This window comes from Dermacentor albipictus, chromosome 1 (genome assembly GCF_038994185.2).
Source record: "Dermacentor albipictus isolate Rhodes 1998 colony chromosome 1, USDA_Dalb.pri_finalv2, whole genome shotgun sequence".
Lineage (NCBI taxonomy): Eukaryota > Metazoa > Arthropoda > Arachnida > Ixodida > Ixodidae > Dermacentor > Dermacentor albipictus.
The window spans coordinates 350,987,765-351,006,947 of record NC_091821.1 but is presented as its reverse complement, the minus strand read 5'-3'; the positions used below and the strand labels follow the sequence as shown (position 1 = coordinate 351,006,947).

The following is a 19,183-nucleotide window of genomic DNA, read 5'->3' as shown; positions in this document are numbered from 1 at the left end:
GCGCATATACGGCACGTTGCCCGATTACCTTCTCACCATCTTGCCGCTCTACCCACAGAAAGGCCACACACAACTTTCAGTCGTTTAATTGATGCCAATCGCCCCTCATTGCCATCGAACTACATGCCTGCAGCAAGACCATGCTTACCTTTATGGTGCCTGCACAGACCTGACATACGCCTCACCATCCCAGGAATCATGAAGAAAGCCAACATGTCCTCGTTTGCCCTTAAGCAGGCCACGTTAGAACATTTACATGAGGTGCACAGTGGCCGTGTACACGTTTACATCGACGGTTCAGTTACATCTGCAAGCGCAGCTGCCGCTGTGCTGATACCAAGAAGATCCGTCAAGATACAGCTAAAGACGTCACATGTATCATCAACGACGGCTGCTGAACTCGTAGCCCTGCGTGCGGCTCTTCATTTTATTAAGGAGGAACCATCCCAGGCATGGTCAATCTTCTGTGATTCCAAGGCAGCCCTACAGAGTGTACTCTCAGCACTGCGCCATGGATCACATGAGCAGCTCGCTGCAGAGATCAGAGAAGTCCACCATCGACTAGTTGACGAAGGACACGATATAATATATCAGTGGTTGCCTAGTCACTGTGGCATACATGGCAATGATCGAGCAGACGCAGCTGCCCGATCTGCCCATTCCGGCGTCAACTGCGTTGCCATTCCTCTTTCGAGAGCCGACGCAGCGAAAAAACTTGCCACACTTGCGCGTGACCTGACATTAGCCCAGTGGAATTCATCCCATTTCACAAGTGCACGCCTCCATACTCTGGACCCTAATTTACAACTCCATATTCCGTCCGAGCTTCCACGACGTGACTGCACCCTTCTTATCCGTCTGTGGCTTGGAGTAGCATTTTCAAATGCCTACTCTTTCCTTATCGGAATGGCCAACAGCCCACTGTGTGACTTCTGCGGGTGCAACGAAACGATCGAGCATCTTCTTTGTCAGTGCTCTCGTTTTAACCCACAAAGAACTGTCCTCTCAGCCACCTTAGACAAACTGGACAGGCGCCCAATGTCAGAAAACAAGATCCTTGGAACCTGGCCTACGCGAACGTCAGCGCGATCCGCTATGAAGGCGCTGCTGCGATACTTGAAAGACACGGGACTTTCCGACAAATTGTGACAGTACACTGTGTGGCGCAGGACTGTACGGTGACACTGCGTCAGACTAGGAATGCCTTTGCGGGTTGCGTGACAGTGCCCACAGAAATAGTTCGTGTGTACGTGCGTGCGTGTGCTTAGGTTTTTTTTTTTCTTTTTTCTTTTTTATCTTTCTTTCTTTCTCACCTATTGCATCCCCTTTCCCTTCCCCCAGAACAGGGTAGCCAACCGGAGATAATCTCTGGTTAACCTCCCTGTCTTTCCTTTGCCTTTCTCTGTCTCTCTCTCTCTCCGACGTTTTGCCGCATCTGTATAGCTGGTGTCAAGGTTCTTCGAGTACTTCTTGTGTAACGCTTAGGCTCTCGCTTGTCTTCGCACTTTGTGGCGGATATGGGGTGCATATTGCGGGAATGGACGCCACCGTATACGATGTCGTCCCGTAAATGATTTGGGTTTCGCTGTTTTGCTTCAATTGCTTCTGCCGGTGGCCTGTAACCAGGACGGTGCAGTAGGGTCTGGCCGCTTTGGATCAGTTTTATGCCTTCGATTTGATTTACCTTGTGGGCTTTTTGTAGATCTCCCACGTATTATGGAGTCCCAGTTTACTTAGGCGGATCGTCGAAGCTTGCTCAGATACCCCAATGGCGATCTTGGCGCTTTTCAAGTAAATGTTTATTTTTCGTCGAAATGTGCAATATACACCGAGAATAAGCGTTCTCGACGAAAAAAATTTGACCCACTATCCAGGCCCTGCGACAGCGGATGTCCTGCGAAGCTGTTGAAAGCCACCACTGCTGACGGCGGTATGCAATGCTTTATTGATAAATTTCTCCTCCGGCGCATTATTGAGCCATAGGAGAATGTGGACGTATGGTTTTCTCCTGTGCTGGAACTCCACTGCAATACTACCAGCTGCAATACGGCCAGCGGCAACACGCCGTCGCTGGTCGTATTGCCGTTTCTTTTCCCATTGCCGCTCCTCGTATTCACGCTGCTCCTCGGGATTCCTAACTATGTGTTGCCTACCCAGAGCGGTGCTGCACCAACAAGGAAATCAGTTGCTAGGCTGGTTCTTCTATATATGAAAGGCTAGTGACGTCACTCCCCACGTCGCGAGCTGCCGTCGCCGCGGCAGCTTGCGCGCGAGACCTTTACCGGGAAATGTACGCGGGAAGCGCTACGTGCTTCGCATTGTTAGCAGGAGCACCTTATCATCAATTATGTGGCTTGGATGCTTGTTGTGTGCTTGTTCTTGATTGAAACGAATGCTGTGCAGCATGCTGTATGTGTGATACCAAGGATTGTATGCACTTTTCGCTTCAATCGCCGAAGGGTTCCCCGCCCTCATGAGGGCGCCGCAGCAAAACATCCCAAACAATGAAAGGCTAACAGCTTTTTTGCTGTAAAAAAACATTAAACTTCTTTGCTGCAAATTTCAACGCAACAGCGTTAAGTGCCCTGTGTCGCAGAAAATCCGGTGTCGGCGTCCGGCGCCGGCGTCCACGTGAGCGAAAATTCCCGTATATGTTTAGGTATCTGTACATGTCACGACTTGCTGTGTGACATGCGATATACGTGGGTCACATTGCCACACCATTCTATCTCTAAAGTTGCTCGTACCTTGTCTTACATTCCTGACAATGTTATTCCTCGGAATTTTGAGAATTGCAGCCCACGTACAAACATGTCATGAAGCAAAACACCGACAGCATATGCTTTTTATGTTAAACCTATGTTGCAGCTGTACCGGGTACTGTTTCTCGAACTCCTACGTTAGTCTACCAGTTTTGTCAAATACATGCAAGACGAACATTCGCGCTTTGGGGAGCATTCAAGGTCAAACCCTACGCACGTGTTTAGGGCTGCCTCGGTGCACCTCAACAGCAGCAACAATTGCCATCGCGGGAGACCATATGATCCAGACGCATGTAGCTGTCGACTTTCTCAGAGCGCACATTTGCCACCTGTCAAGGATCCCTGACCATCACTTAGCCTCCCTACCAGCCGGGGGACCTCAGATACCATATAAAGAGTTATTAGCGTTCATCAAGAGTGCATACCGTCAGCTATATACACTGGCGGCGAGGCCTTCATCTCCCCTGTGGTGCTTGCGACAGCCTCAAGTGAATTTTGCTATTCCTGGAATTATAAAGAAGGCCAATCATCCATCGCCGGCTCTGAAGCAACTGGCGCTCTTATTACTGCACCAGACGTATCATGACCGCATACATATGTATTATACCCACGGTTCGAGCTAACCTACCAGATGAACTACCGCATTCGTCGTTCCAGCTAAGCAGGTTACGGTTAAATTCAAATTGTCACACATGACTACATCTACGTCGGCAAAACTTGCAGCTCTCCATGCCGCTACGACGTACACCCGTGAGCAGAAGTATACGGACCAGGCATTGCGGAATAAAACTCATTTTCTTCTCTGTCAGTTAACGGAACTTGAAATTATAGAATGCAGTCCAAACTTGGCATTACGATTTTTCCAGTGCACTCATGCGTGCATGTTAATTACAGAGAAATTCTGTTTTTTCGTCGACCTTGTGGTCCGTATGGTTTTGCTCACGGGTGTACGTCACAGAAGAGCCGACAGAGAAATAGATCCTATTTTGTTACTCTGAAGCAGCTCTTCACAGTATCAAGTCTGTATTACATCACAGAACTTAAGAGCAGATAATATCCGACGTCAGAGAAGTACACCACCATGCTCTGGAAACGGCGCATTATCTTTCAATGGATTCCTCTCGCTGTGGCACCATCGGCAACAACTTTGCTAACAGGGCTGCCCGGTCTGCCCATGCAGGCACCCAGACGCGTCCAACACCTTTGGCGAGGTTGGACGCTGCCAGGGAACTTCGCCTGCTTGCACTCAAAAAGTCTGAAGATTTCTGAAGTTCAAGTGCCTTTAATTGCCGATTGCATAAACTGGACCCCATGCTAGGGCTGCAACTGTCATCTAGCCTTTCCCGCGGTGAAACAACCTTGTTGTGCCGCTTCTGGTTGTGAATGGCGCTCACGAGCGCCTGCTCCTATATAGAGCGGCTGTTCCGTACACTTATGCGAACGTTCGTGTAGCCCACTTTTTTTTTCAGCTACGGCTACTCCTGTTAGATGACATATCGCTGACAGCCCGTGCTGCTATCCGGTGGATGACAATTTTAGCATCCGGGCCAGTATTTACTTATTTACTTGGCTTATACTGTAATCTCGACTTGCCTGTTTTCTTTCGGCATTCAAATATATTATCAGAAAGTCTTCATAGCGGCAGGTGCGGATAAGTGGTTTGGCTTTTTCAGTTTTATTCCAAGAGCGATTGTTCCAGAAATAGCGGTCCTATAGCTGTTTAGCCATTCACCTTCTACACCACGTTTGCATTCTGCCTTGGCTTTCCTACTCGTCGCTCACGACCTTCTCCAAGCTGCACGTGCTCAGTGAAGGACGGACGCGACACGGATGCTTCAACGCACGTGATACTGAGCTCGTCCTGTTCGTGTCATCACGCGGGAAGCTAGTGGCTACATTATAACAAGGTTCGCCACGAAGCCATGTACACATACACATGGGCAGTATGCATAACTGTGCGAGCTTCGCAATAATAACCTTGCGGTTACACGCTTTATTACGCGCCATATATGCAGCGCATAGTGTGACGGACACGCGGCAGTCTGCTCGCGGTTATGTTCTCGTACCAGCTGTGCTGCTGCGCGCCCTCCTTTCCTCCTCTCCCCTTTCGTCCCATCTTTGTACCCGGGGGAAATCGGAGAGGCGTGCAAGCGGGTCTTTGCGGCGGCTTTCCCTGCGGTCCCGCTGCGCGCGGTGGCTGATGATGGGCCGTGGGCGGACGGGAGGGACATTTACATGGAAGACGTGGGGAGGATTACGCTAATCTCGGGTTAAGCAGGCGCTCGCCACATGGCCGCCGCCGTGCGCCAAGTGTTAACAACCGCGGGATCCACCGCGGCGAGCGCGGTCCACAAAAGGGATATATAAGAGGGTCGCCAGCGCGGGGTCCTCGCTGTCTGGATCGCGCGCCTTCTCAGCATTTTCTGTGCGCGGAGGGTGGGTTGGTCCTCTACACTGTTATTCTACCGAGCCGTCGCAGTATTCTCTGTCCGTCGTCGGAAGACTAAGTGGAACCGAGTGGCTCGATATTTTGTTAGTCAGAATCACGCGAAGTATAACGGACAGTGGAGCCAGAGATAAAGCGTAGACGCACTTAACTGTTACGTTTAATTGAGATGTACAGAAATAATAAGGTAAAGGAAAATGAAAGTGGACAAAAAGATAACGCGCCACAGGTGTATATTCTTCTCTCCGCGAATATGCAGAACCTTGCTGTTACGTCGCAGTCACAATTGTTTTCAGTTTTGCTAAGCCGCTGTTTATATGAGATATTTTTCCATTGAGCAGAGTCAGTGAACTCGTCTAGAATTGCTAAGCCATCACCGACACCCGTGAAACTCTCTAGATGTGTTAACCTTGCTTCCACTTGTTCTGAATGGGGTTGTGTTCATACAATATGCTTTACGTAAAAAAGAAAAACAGAACCCTTCCATGACCAACTGTTGCTGGGTTCAGCCCTTAAGAGGAAGGTTTAGCTTGGGTCCAACTCCGACGCGGCCTATTGAAATACATGTAGAACGCAGAAACGCTTTCCTGAGATTTGGACCGATTTCAATGAAATTTGTTACATTTGAGAGAGAAAGTTAAATTCTAGTGACTGTTGGAAGCGGAATTTCGATTTAGGGCCTCAAGTTTGTTAAACGAATTTTCAAAATTTTGAAAGTGTGAAAAAGAAATAGAAGCACGAAGTTAAAAAATTAATTGCTCTGTATCAAGAACTGATACCGCGGTTCTGTAAACAGAATCAATTAGACTGTTCAAAGCGGAATAATTCGATTTGTCAATTTACATCTTACGTGAATTAGTTACGTTGTGTACAAGGGTTCTCCAAAAGCTGTATTTTCATATTACTAAATCTTTAGATTCATGTGTAACATATCAAATTTTATCATATTTTATCAATTTTTTATCATATATTTGTTCTATTAGATGCAATTCACAGAATTGTGATATCATTTTTCATTTCTGAGGCTCAGAGTAGTAAACTTGATAGTTTCGTTTTCTGTACATTTGCAATTTTGCCCAAATTTAATAAAAAATTGACGACCTAAATCGTAAATTCGAAACCAACAGTCACGAGATTTTAAGATTTTCTTTTAAATTCAACAAACCTTGTCGAATTTGGCACAGTGGCTGCTGAGAAAGACGAATTCTCCTTTTAAACGTGTTTAAATAGCAACACCCCAGCTAAATCTTCCTTTTAAGTCCAAATGTGGTTCTTCTCAAGCGTTATGTACAATGTTCGCACCATCGCGTGCAACACGTCTCTTTAAAAAACGAGGATACCTAAGCAGTGCTAACGAGTTGTGAATGCGAAAGCATTAACGTCCACTTAAGCGCCGCTGGGTGGTCCTTCGAGTTATGAGCTCCTGGCGGGCAGGAGAGCGTGTTGGGACGCTTGGCGCGTTTTGATTTGGCTTTACCCATGGCGCACTTAGAAGGCAGGCAGGTGTTATAACGTACCTTCCAGACTGGACAATAAGTGAGATCACTTGTTATGAATATTAATTGCTCTTTGCTTATGTAGCTTTTCTTATAACGTCCTTTTTTCCCTGAAGAAAAAGAATCAAAATACTTTTTTTTTGTGCAGCGGATGAACATTTTTTTTCTTCTGAGGCATGTTATGATGCGGTAGAAAACAAATTTGTTCAATTTGTTAACTCGTCATCACCAGGTTGAATGAACGAAGTGTTGAATAGTAGAAATGCTGGCATTGGCTTGGATGCGCAATTATTTCTGAAAAAAAAAGAAAGAGTTATTTTTATCCTGCCCGTCGAAACTGTTTTATTGTTCGTTGCAGCTATCGGTGTCGTTTAACATTCATTTTTTTTGTATAAATGCTACAAAGAAACAGTGCACCATGCAGTAGACATGTACAAAATTGTTTTTACGCGTATACAAATGTAGAAGAACTCCTTCGAATACAATGGCCGTAATAATGCGAAAACTTCAAACCGGCACCCTAGGGCCGTATTCTGTAGCGGTTCCTTTGGGAACCGGTTCCTTTCGGCTGTTGCCATTGGTCGGCGCTTCGATGTCGTCATCCCTGGTGGGCGGGACGACAAATTTTGATGACGTCACACAGGTTGCCAATCTTCTGGAAAGGAACCGGTTCCCTGCTAGGAGCGGAACCGCGGAGAAGTGGTTCGTTTGAGAGTCGCGCGCGGAGGCGAGCATGATGTCGAGGGTTGCTAGGGCAACCGCGGCTGCCTGCTAATCTCGCGCCAGCTGACGAGCCGGCACCTAGACGAGACGAGACAGAGACGGCAATGGCGGCTCCCTTGGTTGTGCTGCTGGCGAGTGCCGAAAGACAACGACGCGACGAGAGGCAACGACGCGACGCGTTCGGCATGGCCGAAGAAGAGTTTCGAAGGCATTTTAGTCTCTCCAAAGACATAGTGCGACGTCTTTGCGATGAGCTGGAAGGACATCTCGGACCTCAAAGATTGCGTGGTGTCGACACTACGATGAAAGTGCTGTGCGCGCTGCGGTTTTTTGCCACCGGGAGCTTTCAACAGTGCATCGGGAATGAAGAAGCGATTGCACTGTCGTAGCCTTCGGTCAGCCGGATCATTACAGCTGTCGCCAAGGCCATTACGGTTGCGGGCAAGGAAAAAGGATGGGTTAGATTCCCATCCACGGCGCAACAGAAAGCCGCCGTCAAGGAAGGCTTTCTTAGCCGTGGAAAAATTCCAGGAGTTCTAGGATGTGTGGACGGGAGTCTGATAGCCATCGTTCGCCCTAAGAAGCTCGGCCCCGGCGAAACGGAATCGTACTGGAGCCGTAAAGGGTATTACACCCTCAACTGCATGGTCGTGAGTATTGTTCATTGACAAATATTTTCGATATGTGTTTGCGCGAGTGCACGTTGTAAAAAACTTCGTTTCGTTATTTTTCATCAATTGCCGGCAATACTTGCGTTCCTATTAGAGAAAGTAGCGTTTGTGTTGTATGTGTAATGACGACTTTGATCTTTGCATAGAACACGGCCGCACTTTTTCAGTGCTCTCCAATCACAGTTGAATAGCCTTTTCGATGCTACAATGTAAACACATTACGCGCGACTTAAACCGGAATAGACGCCGTAGCAGTGAAGGGAGTCTTCGTCTGCGAGCGATCCTAACAGAAGACGAGCCCATGTGATTCTTATTCGACGTAAAACTAAAGCATTGTGGCCAACAGACTGTAAACGCGAAAAGGAGCATCCCATCAATGAAAATGGTGTGAGGGAGAATGAGAATGTGTGGACACCCATTTGCTCTAGCTGTCAATACGGCACATGCTGTTTCCGCGTTCTTTCGCTTGTAATAGGCACTTTGTCTGAAAAAAAAAAAAAACATAGGTTCACTCTTTAGCAGAATCTTATACAATATGGACGGAAGAAACCAAAAGAATTATTTTGCGCATTGTGTTGTTACCGCACGCCATACATGAGCATGTGAACACATGCCAACATTGCATTTGTAGGTTAAGATGACACTGTTATCATGCTGATCATTAGTTCAACTGCCTAGTGCGTATATTGATATCTCCTTTTCTGTAATTGTGTTCACTGACTGAACAGTAACTGTTTGGCAAGTAGTGTTGTAAGCAAAAGGTTGTGCCACATATTTGTTGCAGTGGCACTGACACCTTCTCTTTGCTTTCCCTTATGAGGTGTGCGACGCGAAGCTGAATATCCTGGAAATTGACCCACGGTTTCCGGGATCGTGCCACGATTCATTCGTCTGGAGGCATTCTACATTTCGCCGCCGCCTCACTCGTGGCCTGTTACTTCATGGAGAAGTCTTGCTTGGTAAGTGCACCTGAAGTAGCAGTGCTTCTTCCACATGTAAAACATACACAGTCAAATAGTTTTGCATCCTAGCAAACTTTAAGAAAGCGTGATTTGCTAGAAATGTGTTGTGAATGCAGTGGTACCTAATGAACCTGCAGCGACTATCGAGAGAAACAAGTCTCTCTTAAAAGGCAGATATTTGTACCAGCATGTATACAACAGCTGACATGTTATGCTGTTTATTTATTAATTTCAATACACTGAATGCCAAGTGGAGCGCTACAGGCAGGGGTGGAATTCTACAGAACACGTCGAAATGGCAGTTTACAAGTATGGTGGAAAAGGGTTGGTGACAATGGACTCGGGGACCTGGTCCCTGTCCTTGGAACAAAGGAATAAGCGTGTGCGTGAAACTTTCGGCATCGACGTTAGTGATCGGTGTAGTATATATTGTAGAATGGTGCAAGTTGTGCTATTTTGCTTTGTGTCGCAATGTGTGTGATTTTTTTAGTTGCAGCGACATGTGGTGCTGGAGTGATTAGAAAGGATCAAACGGGTAGCTCGATTTTGGGTACCTTCATGAGAAGAGGTACGAAAGGTAGAGCAAGGATCCCAGATACTGGCAGCATATTCGAGAGTAGACCTTAGAAGTGTTTCATAAAATAAGACTTCTGAAGAGAGAAGAGCTAATAAGTTTTAGTGGAAGATGTACATTTAGGGAGGGGCAAATGGGATGAACGGAGCAGAAAACCACGAGTATGAAATAAATATTACATGTCCAACTTAACCTGAGATAGAGATTTGCAGCCAAGACAACAGGTGAAATAGGGCTTTTCTTTAAAATGAGTTGAACTTTCTTTACAACTTTCCGGGAAGGTCAATGTTTGATAGATATTGCAACAATAAATCCAAGACCCGCTCCTGTTGTAAAAGGGCCCTGGCGTAGACTGTGTTCTTGCATTGCGCCTTAATGTATCCATTTCGTTCACTAACATGCAACACTTTACAGGGGACTCTGGGTACCGGCTAGCGCCATGGATCATGACTCCTGTGCCTGGTCACCCAAATCGCCTCACGGCAGAGGGGCGCTATAATGAGGCACACGCATCAATGCGAAATGCCGTTGAGCGGTACATAGGAGTCGTCAAGAGCCGCTTCCGATGCCTGCAGATGTATCGGGTGCTCCACTACTCGCGTCAGAAAGCAGCCACTATTGTTGCAGCTTGTGCAGCGCTGCATAACCTCTGCCTTGCAGCAGGCGTGCCTCTGCCAGACGACCCAGATGATGACGGTGCACATGACGACAGCGCACAGCGGCCAGCCCAGGCACAAGTGCCGCTTCAAGTACAGCTGCCACCGCAGGCGCACCCTGTACAGCCTTCTCGAGCTTTGTTTCAATGAGGCCGTGCAGTGCGCGAATCCATAGTTGGTGTGTTTCGGCTGCCCAGAAATTTGCGCATTGCCTACCTGCAAAGTGTGCGCCGGCGCATTCGCTGGCAAATGAGGCGGAGACATGTGCTGGTGGAACATGTTTTATTTTTCTTTTCATGAAGTAAATAGGCCGTGCACTTCGACATAACACATTGCGTGTGCTCACATGTGGCTAATCGTAGTATGCTGCATACTGCGGTAGTGAAAAGCACATGATTTGTCTATGTTGAGCATGACAGATACACATGCAGTGACAAATAGCCATGTGCCATTATGTTACTCCTTTGCTTTGTTCACTGTGCTTTTGAATATTGTCTTGCCAGGGAATTTTCTTTAAATAAAGGTTATTTCCAAGGTGAATGGCAACCAATCTTGCATAGTTGAATATTGCTTTGCGATGCCTATTTTACTGTGCAGTATGCATTGTTCCAAAGCTGAAGGTGTCTGTTCATGTGTGACACACAAGCACAGCACAAGTTGCACAGCAACTGAAATGTCGTTCAAAGCAATCTGTATAGCACATATTGAAACGTATAGCAACAAACGAGACATGCCAAGCACTTTTTGGAGCAGGATTTCTTTACATAGCAGACACTCATGCTTACTACTGCTTTGTTTAAACTCAAGAGTTGCTTCAACATTGCATTTCTTGCACGCATGATTTCACATAATGCTCGTAATTGCTGCTTAACAAGGTGCAACTACGCTATAACACAATATAAACAAAATCATGACAATGAAACATTTCTTTATTTTATTCACTGGGTACCTGCTTCGCCATTCAGGCATTACAGCAGGGAGGGTACAACTCATATAAATGAACACTCAAAATTACATTCATAAAGCATGGAAGAAATCGTCATTTGAACAAATACAGACAGTGTCAGGTGGTAGAGTATTTCAATCTCTTATAGTACGAACATAGAAAGAGTAGCGGAAAGCGTCGCTTTTAACCTTCTATTGCATGGCGTCCCATATTTGGCACATACCAGTTACCATTCTTTTTCGCTTGTGTGAGATTCCCAGTTGAGAATGTGATACCATCAGAGTAAATCTCATAGTTATGCGCACTTATTATGAGCAAGTGCTGCCATCTCTTGAGCGATACGCAAAGCAGAGGTGAAGTAGATTTTGGGATGCAACGTGAAACTTGGAGGGGGCAAACACGAGCAATTGTTTTTTTTTTCTCTGAAAATTTCGACCGCAGAAGCATAGAAAAATTATTTTGGCATATTTTTTGGTCTCGTCAATTCAAGGCAGTTACTAGTTTTCTCAATTTTGCCTGCAACTACAGCAGAGAAACCGAAATCGGTGTGTGCCATATTGGCACAGTATGAACTTGAAATACAAAATATGGTAACGTGCTGCCATCTGTTCAATAGCCCGAAGTTGCAGGTCACTCTATCACAAGATGGAATTTTGACGATCGGTACGGTAAGGGCGAATTGTCTACCAAACAGCCGCCTGAAAAGCGAAAAGGAACTGAAATGTAAAGGACGTGGTGCTTCAGAGGCACTCACAAACGCGATACATGACGTGGAGTTATCGTGTGTGCGTTGATACGATAACCGCGCAGTGACATTTCTGCCGAGCTTTGTTGGGAGAGATCCAGTCCAAAAGACTAAGCGCTGGTTTACCTCCGCCAAGGTGTTTCGCGAAATTGATTGCCCCAGCGTAGTAAAGGTCCATAACAGGCACATGGGTGGTGTTGACCTGCTGCACTCACTGTTTGGACTTTACTGCATACATATCAGAGGTCGAAGAAATGGCACTTTCGAATTTTTACGCCTATGCTAGACTTATCGGTAGTAACAGCATGGGTCTTGTACAGGAGGATGCAGGAGCAGCTTAGGAGGAGACAAGTACTACCGCTGGCTCATTTAAAAGCAGAAATTGCAGAATGCCTTACCTCGCATAACAAGTGCCTACCCAACTAGCGACCAGGAAGGACTTCTAGTCAGGACATCGAATTCCAGGTTCAAGTCAAAAAAGCACAGGGACCAGCGGCCGCAATGCCACCCAAAGACGACCGATCTGACCAAGTCGGCCACTGGCCAGAATTTGACGAGAAGAAACAAAGATGTAAGCGGCCACCTTGCACAAACAAGTCGTTGGTAAGATAGAGGAAGTGCAACATTCATCTGTGCCTGAACGCAGCAAACAACTGTTTCATTTCATTCCCCACATCGCACTAAAAAGACCACCGTCCGTGAAGGTTTGTTTTCCGCCCATGGCTGCAAGAGCGCTCAGCCATCTTCATGGTGTGCCATATTTGGCACAAAGCTTTATCTTTATTATTACAGTCGTGTTTGCTCATTCAATCAATAATGAAAGCTGAAAAAATGACTTTTCATAATTCATGCAATAGAGCGTCAAAAGGAATCTCACATATTTTTAATTTGTGATCTCGCCTTTGAGAAACATGTGGGCGGCTGAAAATACAATTACCTGGCTATCCCCGCATTAGAGTGGTATATGTTATGAAGAAATTTTAATCTGAGGTTTCGGCGACGGTGTTCGAAAAGATGCCAATTTAATGTCTTTTTGCTTTCTGTCATGCTAAGCATGCTGTCATAATTGCCAAGGACAAACCGAACTGCCCTGTTCTGCACTTTTTCTCGTTTATCTACAAGTTCTGTAGTATATGGATACCAGCAAACACACGCATACTCTAGTGTACTGCGCACATGTGTGAAATACAGTTGCTCCCCAAGTTTCTGTGGCAAGCTACTAAAGATACGTTTCAAGAAACCTAATGCTCCGACAGCCTTGTTCCTAACATGAGTAACGTGTCTGTTCCACCTTAGATCAGCAGAAAAAAATACACCTAAGTATTTATATTCTGGCACCTGTTCAAGAGTAGCATTATTTATAGTGTTACGATTGCTGTCATATGAGCGCTTCCCGGTAAAGGTGACGTGGACACTCCTTTGCTCATTCAGTGACATTTTCCATTTTTCACACCATGTGGCAATCAAATCCAAATCATATTGTAGTGCTTGTTGGTCAGATTCGCTGTTGATGACCTTATATACAGTCATCTGCAAACATTCTAAATATTGATTTATTTATTTACGTGTACCTTACAGGCCTTCGAGAAGGCATAGTGTAAGGGGGAAATACGGTAACATATTAGTATTGAATCGGGAAAGAAATAAACATCAGCATAATGAAAGGAGTGCACACAGAACATGGAAAATTAATACATTAGCAAATACAATATGTAGAGCAATAACAATAAATGGTAAACAACAACATAATAGCATAATAACATTGTAAACGTTTTTACATGTTATACAGTAGTAAGTATTGTAAAAAAATTGGAAGCGCTGAAATTCTTTAACTTGTAGAAAAAAATGCAAGTAAATTACAAAAGACATGACGTGTTTAGACGATTGAAACGGCATATTGATTGCTTAGCAGATTGCGAAATGCAGTGTGTTTAGATTGGCATGCAATGGTATCTGGTAGTGCGTTCCATAAACGGACCGCACGGGGCAAAGTTGAAAAATTAAAAGCGTTGTGTGTTGCCATAAATTCGGGTGTAGCTGAACTGATTGTTCAGTCGTTGTGACGTCGAGGATGCTTCTTTCAGGTTTGATAAGGTTAGGCCAACTGTGTGAACAAATCTGTGAAATAATAATCGTACAGAAGATGATATATTGTTCGGCAAGTCGTTAATGTAAATTAAAAAGAGAAGAGGCCCAAGTAAACTGCCTTGAGGTACACCAGAGGTGACGTCAAAGAGGCCAGAGGAAAAGTTAGCAACAACAGTGAACTGTTCGCGATTAGTAAGAAAATTGCGAATCCATGATAGGGTTAGTGAGTTGAGTTTAATTGCTGAGAGCTTTGATATCAGGTGACTATGGGCTACACGATCGAATGCTTTCGAGAAATCCAAAAAGATGCAGTCAATTTGTTTATTACTGTTCATATGAAAGCGTAAGTCTGACGTGAATTCTAGTAGTTAGGTTTCGCAAGAAAATCCTTTTTGGAAACCATGCTGTAAATGCTGATGTAATGCCTGAAGTGGTGCCATGAATGTGACTTCTGGGGAACCCCAGAAGTCACAGGTACGTATTCAGAGGAACATCCGTTGAGAGCCACAGACATCTGTCTTGAGCGAAGATACTCGGCAATACATGCGATAACCTTCTCAACCAATTTGTAAAGTCAAAGTTTAGCGATCAGTAGACTATGCGTAACAACGTCAAAAGCTTTTTTGAAATACAGAAATATACAATCAACAATTTGTTTCTTGTCGACTGCTGAGACTAGCTCATGAGTGAAAGCAACCAATTGTGTCGTACACGAAAAACCCTGCCGAAACCCATGCTGACTAGGATGAAGAAGGTTATTGTTATCAAGATGAGACATGATGCAGGTATACACATGTGCCATAACCTTACATACATAAAATGCTAGTTAAGGATACTGGTCCGTAATTCTCAACTCTGTTCCTCTGTCCACTCTTATGAATTGGCACCACTCGCGCTAGTTTCCAATCACCAGGAACAACGCTGTTATTTAAGAAATTTTGAAATAAGCGACAGAAGTACAAAGATGCCCGAGCAATTTATAAGGAATGATGTAGGGATATCATCCGGACCACACACTTTTGTTCGTTTCAAACTCTGTAATAATCACTCGATGCTCGTCACACTAAATACAACCTCAGACATTTCGCCGGCTCCGACCGGAAAATCAACTCTATTAACCCCCCTAATGTTTGAATGAGTAGACTGAAATACTGATGAAAGGTATTAAACAAAAATGTCGACCTTACTTGACGCAAGCGATAGTAAATAGCTTGACGATTTCCGCTCAAGCTCGGGCCATCTTCTGAGCGGCAACACTAGCGCGCGACCACACATCAGCCATAACGGCGGTGACTGAGCGAATCGCGACAGCACGTCGACTTGGCGTTGACCTATTGAAACCCATGCGCCTGATGTTCACCTCTTCGTCGGGCTCAAAGAACGGCGGGCAGACTCCGATGGCGCTCGCCCGCCCTCGCGGTCCGGGCAGGCTGCCTCCTCCGGTTCCTCTGTGATTAACACGTTTGTTAGAATATGGTGCGCAAAAGCTCCGTCAACGAGTGTGCTTACCTGGCTGCATCACGGCGGACGTTATACACGTCTTTCTTCCACACGCCGCGCCATTGGGCTGCAGTTTTCACTGCCGGGCAGCAAGGCAATCACTTGCTGCGAGAGCTCCTCCTTGCGCGCCGCCGTCAGCTGTTGACCCAGCGCACACGACGCCTTCGCAAGGTAGGGGTGCTCTTCAACAAATGACACGAGTATATCGCGTTGCCTCGCTGAAACATGAGGACCCAGCAGCCTAACCTTCTGCGAGGACATCGTTTTGGATCCGCGGCGCGCAAACTGGCAAGTTCAAAACGTAAACAAAGCGAGGCAACTTGTTTGCATAGCGTATGGCACACCACCTAGCGACTAAATAAGAAAACAACAGAAATAAACTTACAACTCCCAGTAGCGGTCTGCGCCGCAAGCTCACATTTATTACTGAAAATATATTTGCAAGTGTTCTGTAGAAACCAATGTTTTTTTATCAAACCAGCAACATCCTTTAATTGCTATACAGTCCCCCAAGTACAAACAAAAATGATGACGTGATCTTCCAACAGACCGCCGCTCGTTGATTGGTTCCCCTCACGCCGCCCCGTTCCACTCTTTCTCCGAGTTACGTAATCCAGACGTAACAGCCAAAAGGAACCGGTTCCCAAAGGAACCGTTACAGAATACGGCCCCTAAACACATCGGGGCCAGAAATTTCTATCTTGCTACAAGTTGCATCTGTCGCGTTGATGCCGCTATCAGACATATCGCCGATTCCACCCGCAACTACAGTGCCCGCGACCTTCAAGCCGTGATTCTGACGTTCCGAGGCCGCTGCTTCTTCTCGTTGCGCAATATTACGCTTCTGGGGGAGAAGTTTCGGAATCCCGCGTTGCGCTGACTTGTGACGACGTGCATGCGCATGACGCGTGGAGAGCAGGATTACTTTTGTTTGTATTGTGTTAATCATCGTTCCCCTGCTTGACATGATTCTATGCTTTAGACAGGCAAAATAATTAAATGAGACAACACAAAATCTCAAACGAATGCGGCAGGGCTCACGCATCTCTCAGACACATTATCTGGCACTGTGAGGTCATATGCAGAGAAAATAGCTAACGTTACTTCACATTGTCGTGGCATATTGTTTGTACTCCGCTTTGTATGGCTTATGTGGGTTCTTCTCATGCCGTACTTGCTCGACCAAATGTACATTGTATTCCTACATGCTGTATTGTTATGTACCCCACTCCTGCCTAAAGCCTGACATCCAGGCTGGCAGTATGTAATAAATAAATAAATAAATAAATAAAATGCAGTTTCCCCAGATGAAGCTGCGGTGCGATGGACGGCCGCGTTGCGCAGCTCAAACATCCAAAATCAACTAAGGGCCATCCAGCAAGCCCGTGAGGCAACAAGGAGACAGGGTTTCCGGACCTCCTCGGTGGCGGCCTATAGGCCTAGGCCACGAATTTGCCGCATTGTCAATAAAGTTGTTACCACCACCACCATCACCAGCTGGACTGACTTAAAAAAGAAATCTTGATACCTATTTAAATGGTGTGCCGATTTCGCCGACAAAAAACGTCGTCGACGGCTGCTGCGGTGCGCTGAAGTCTCGGCGCACACCTCTAAGACACGTGTAAGCATACTCTTTTAACTCTAGGGCACTTGGACGTGACACCAGAGGCGGCATGTGGAAGAGGCGCCTGCTCTCTCTCTCTCTCTTTCACGCAAATGGAGGCAAGTAGTTGCACGCCGTTTTGCAACACTTCGTGCCACGTTACCATGCACTGCCTCGATCGAGTGGGATTCTCAGCCCCGTCGCACCATTACGACTCCACGAAGCATGTTGTGTGGGAGCGCGACACCTGCCGTAGATGGAGATGAGATGCAAACGAGAGATTTAAAAAGAAAAAGAAGGATTTGAAAACGAAAAGTAAGCTGCTTCTCCGTGTCTGTGGGAATACATATGTTGCGAAGGGCGCCGTCAACGGAAGTTTAGGCAACGGAACAGGAAGCGACGTGACTGTATTCGGGATGCGAGCTCGGATCTTGGAAAATGCAAACTTTGCTACAGCATTCTTCGTCAGGAAGTCGAAAAAGGTACGATCGCAATCGGCGTACGCATATGAGCTGGAGACGATTCAGTGCCCGTATTCACAACGAAAGAGTTATTAAGCTAGAAATGTGCGTAAGAGAAGATGGCAGCCAACCGTATAGGAGATATAATCAACGAAGGTGATCGGTCAGTGGCAATGTGCGCACGAACGAAAAGCTTTGCGAATTCGACACCACTTCCTCGGTGCATTGCAGACGGCGGGAGCCTGAGCTGTAAGGAGGCTCATTTGCTTCAACGTGGTGTTCTTGCAGTGCAAAAATTATGAGAGCAAATGTAAGGTAAACAAGCCTACACACTATACCCACGGATATGGTCAACATGTCAAGTGTGAAAGACATTCAGGCGTACGTTCTCATGAGAAGATGATTTGCCTCGTCCCAGAAAAGTCTGTTACGCTAAGACTGGACATCGACCTGCCAAATTTGAGAAGCGTTCAAACAAGCCTCCCCATTTCGACATAATTGCCTTCTTCTCCGAAACAGCGTCACCCCTGTTATTCCCCGAGCTGGTACAAAGGGAACGACGAAGAGAAGGCAAATCGAAGGGCAGGAGGTCGTCGATGACAGAACCTGACGAAAGCGTTAATACTTCCACAGACTTCCCAAGAAGACAGCCAAGACCACAAGACCCCAAAAGTGTATTTAAGGCGGTCTTGGCCCCCGTGTTAATCAGAACCGCTCGAGACTCAGATGAGAGTCACGGCTATGAGTCAATGAGGTGAATACAATCTTGTCTACTTTTTTTCATCATCACGATGCCCGGCTTTGTCGTCGTTTCCTTATTCATGCGGTGAAGACCCACCTCACCCGGTCGAGATTATATCACCATCACACTTATTTTGAATCGATTCTGGGACATTATAGTTCTCCTTTTACTTTTGTATATACAGCAAAACCCATTTCCATATGGGACCAATATTTGTCATTTCTTCCATTCCCACTACAGTAACCCATTGCTTCTTTTCTTTTTCATTAAAATAAAAATAAAGAAAGAGTTGTAGTTACCCTATATTTGTGGCAGCTACTCCATTTCGCATAATAGTAAACAGCAAAAAAAATTATTGCAAGATAAGAATAAACAACGTCACAAGGTCGAAAAACCTAGAGCATGCAGTCTTTTACACACGCGATCATATACAGATAATAGGCGAGGACAAGTTGCACCGCACATATTTCATTCCCCCTTCTCAGTGTTTAAATGCTTGTGAAAATCAGCAATTTTGATTCGGCACAAAATACTCATCTCTTCTTGCGAAAATATATATTTTTTTTTTAATGAAGAGAAGTACTGGAGAGCAGATCGCTCAACACGCCAAACCAAACCTATAGAGAATTAAAGTGACGACAGCCAAGTTACATGGACGATCACAACGGATTCCCTAATAGTTTTGCGCGTGATGCCAGAACTTAAGGCTCGAAACAACCCGGGAGAGACAAGACGTTTATGTTTCGTTTGCGTAAGTTCTATTAAACTTTATGGAGTGGCGGGACGAGAGTGAGGTTTTTCGCTTCAG

The 19,183-nt window shown here is 45.8% G+C and overlaps 1 protein-coding gene across 1 annotated transcript; it reads left to right on the top strand.

The window, feature by feature from the left end:
- The first annotated feature begins 7,495 nt into the window (after positions 1-7,495).
- On the top strand, positions 7,496-11,981 carry LOC139054584 (putative nuclease HARBI1). Its single transcript, XM_070531795.1, has 3 exons — positions 7,496-8,077; positions 8,919-9,057; positions 10,049-11,981. The coding sequence occupies exons 1-3, from the start codon at positions 8,072-8,074 to the stop codon at positions 10,438-10,440; spliced, it is 537 nt and encodes a 178-aa protein (XP_070387896.1). The 5' UTR covers positions 7,496-8,071; the 3' UTR covers positions 10,441-11,981.
- Positions 11,982-19,183: the final 7,202 nt, after the last annotated feature.

Coding starts and splice junctions, on each gene's coding strand:
- LOC139054584 (XM_070531795.1), top strand. Junction 9,058..10,048: donor TCATGGAGAAGTCTTGCTTG/GTAAGTGCACCT, acceptor AACACTTTACAG/GGGACTCTGGGTACCGGCTA.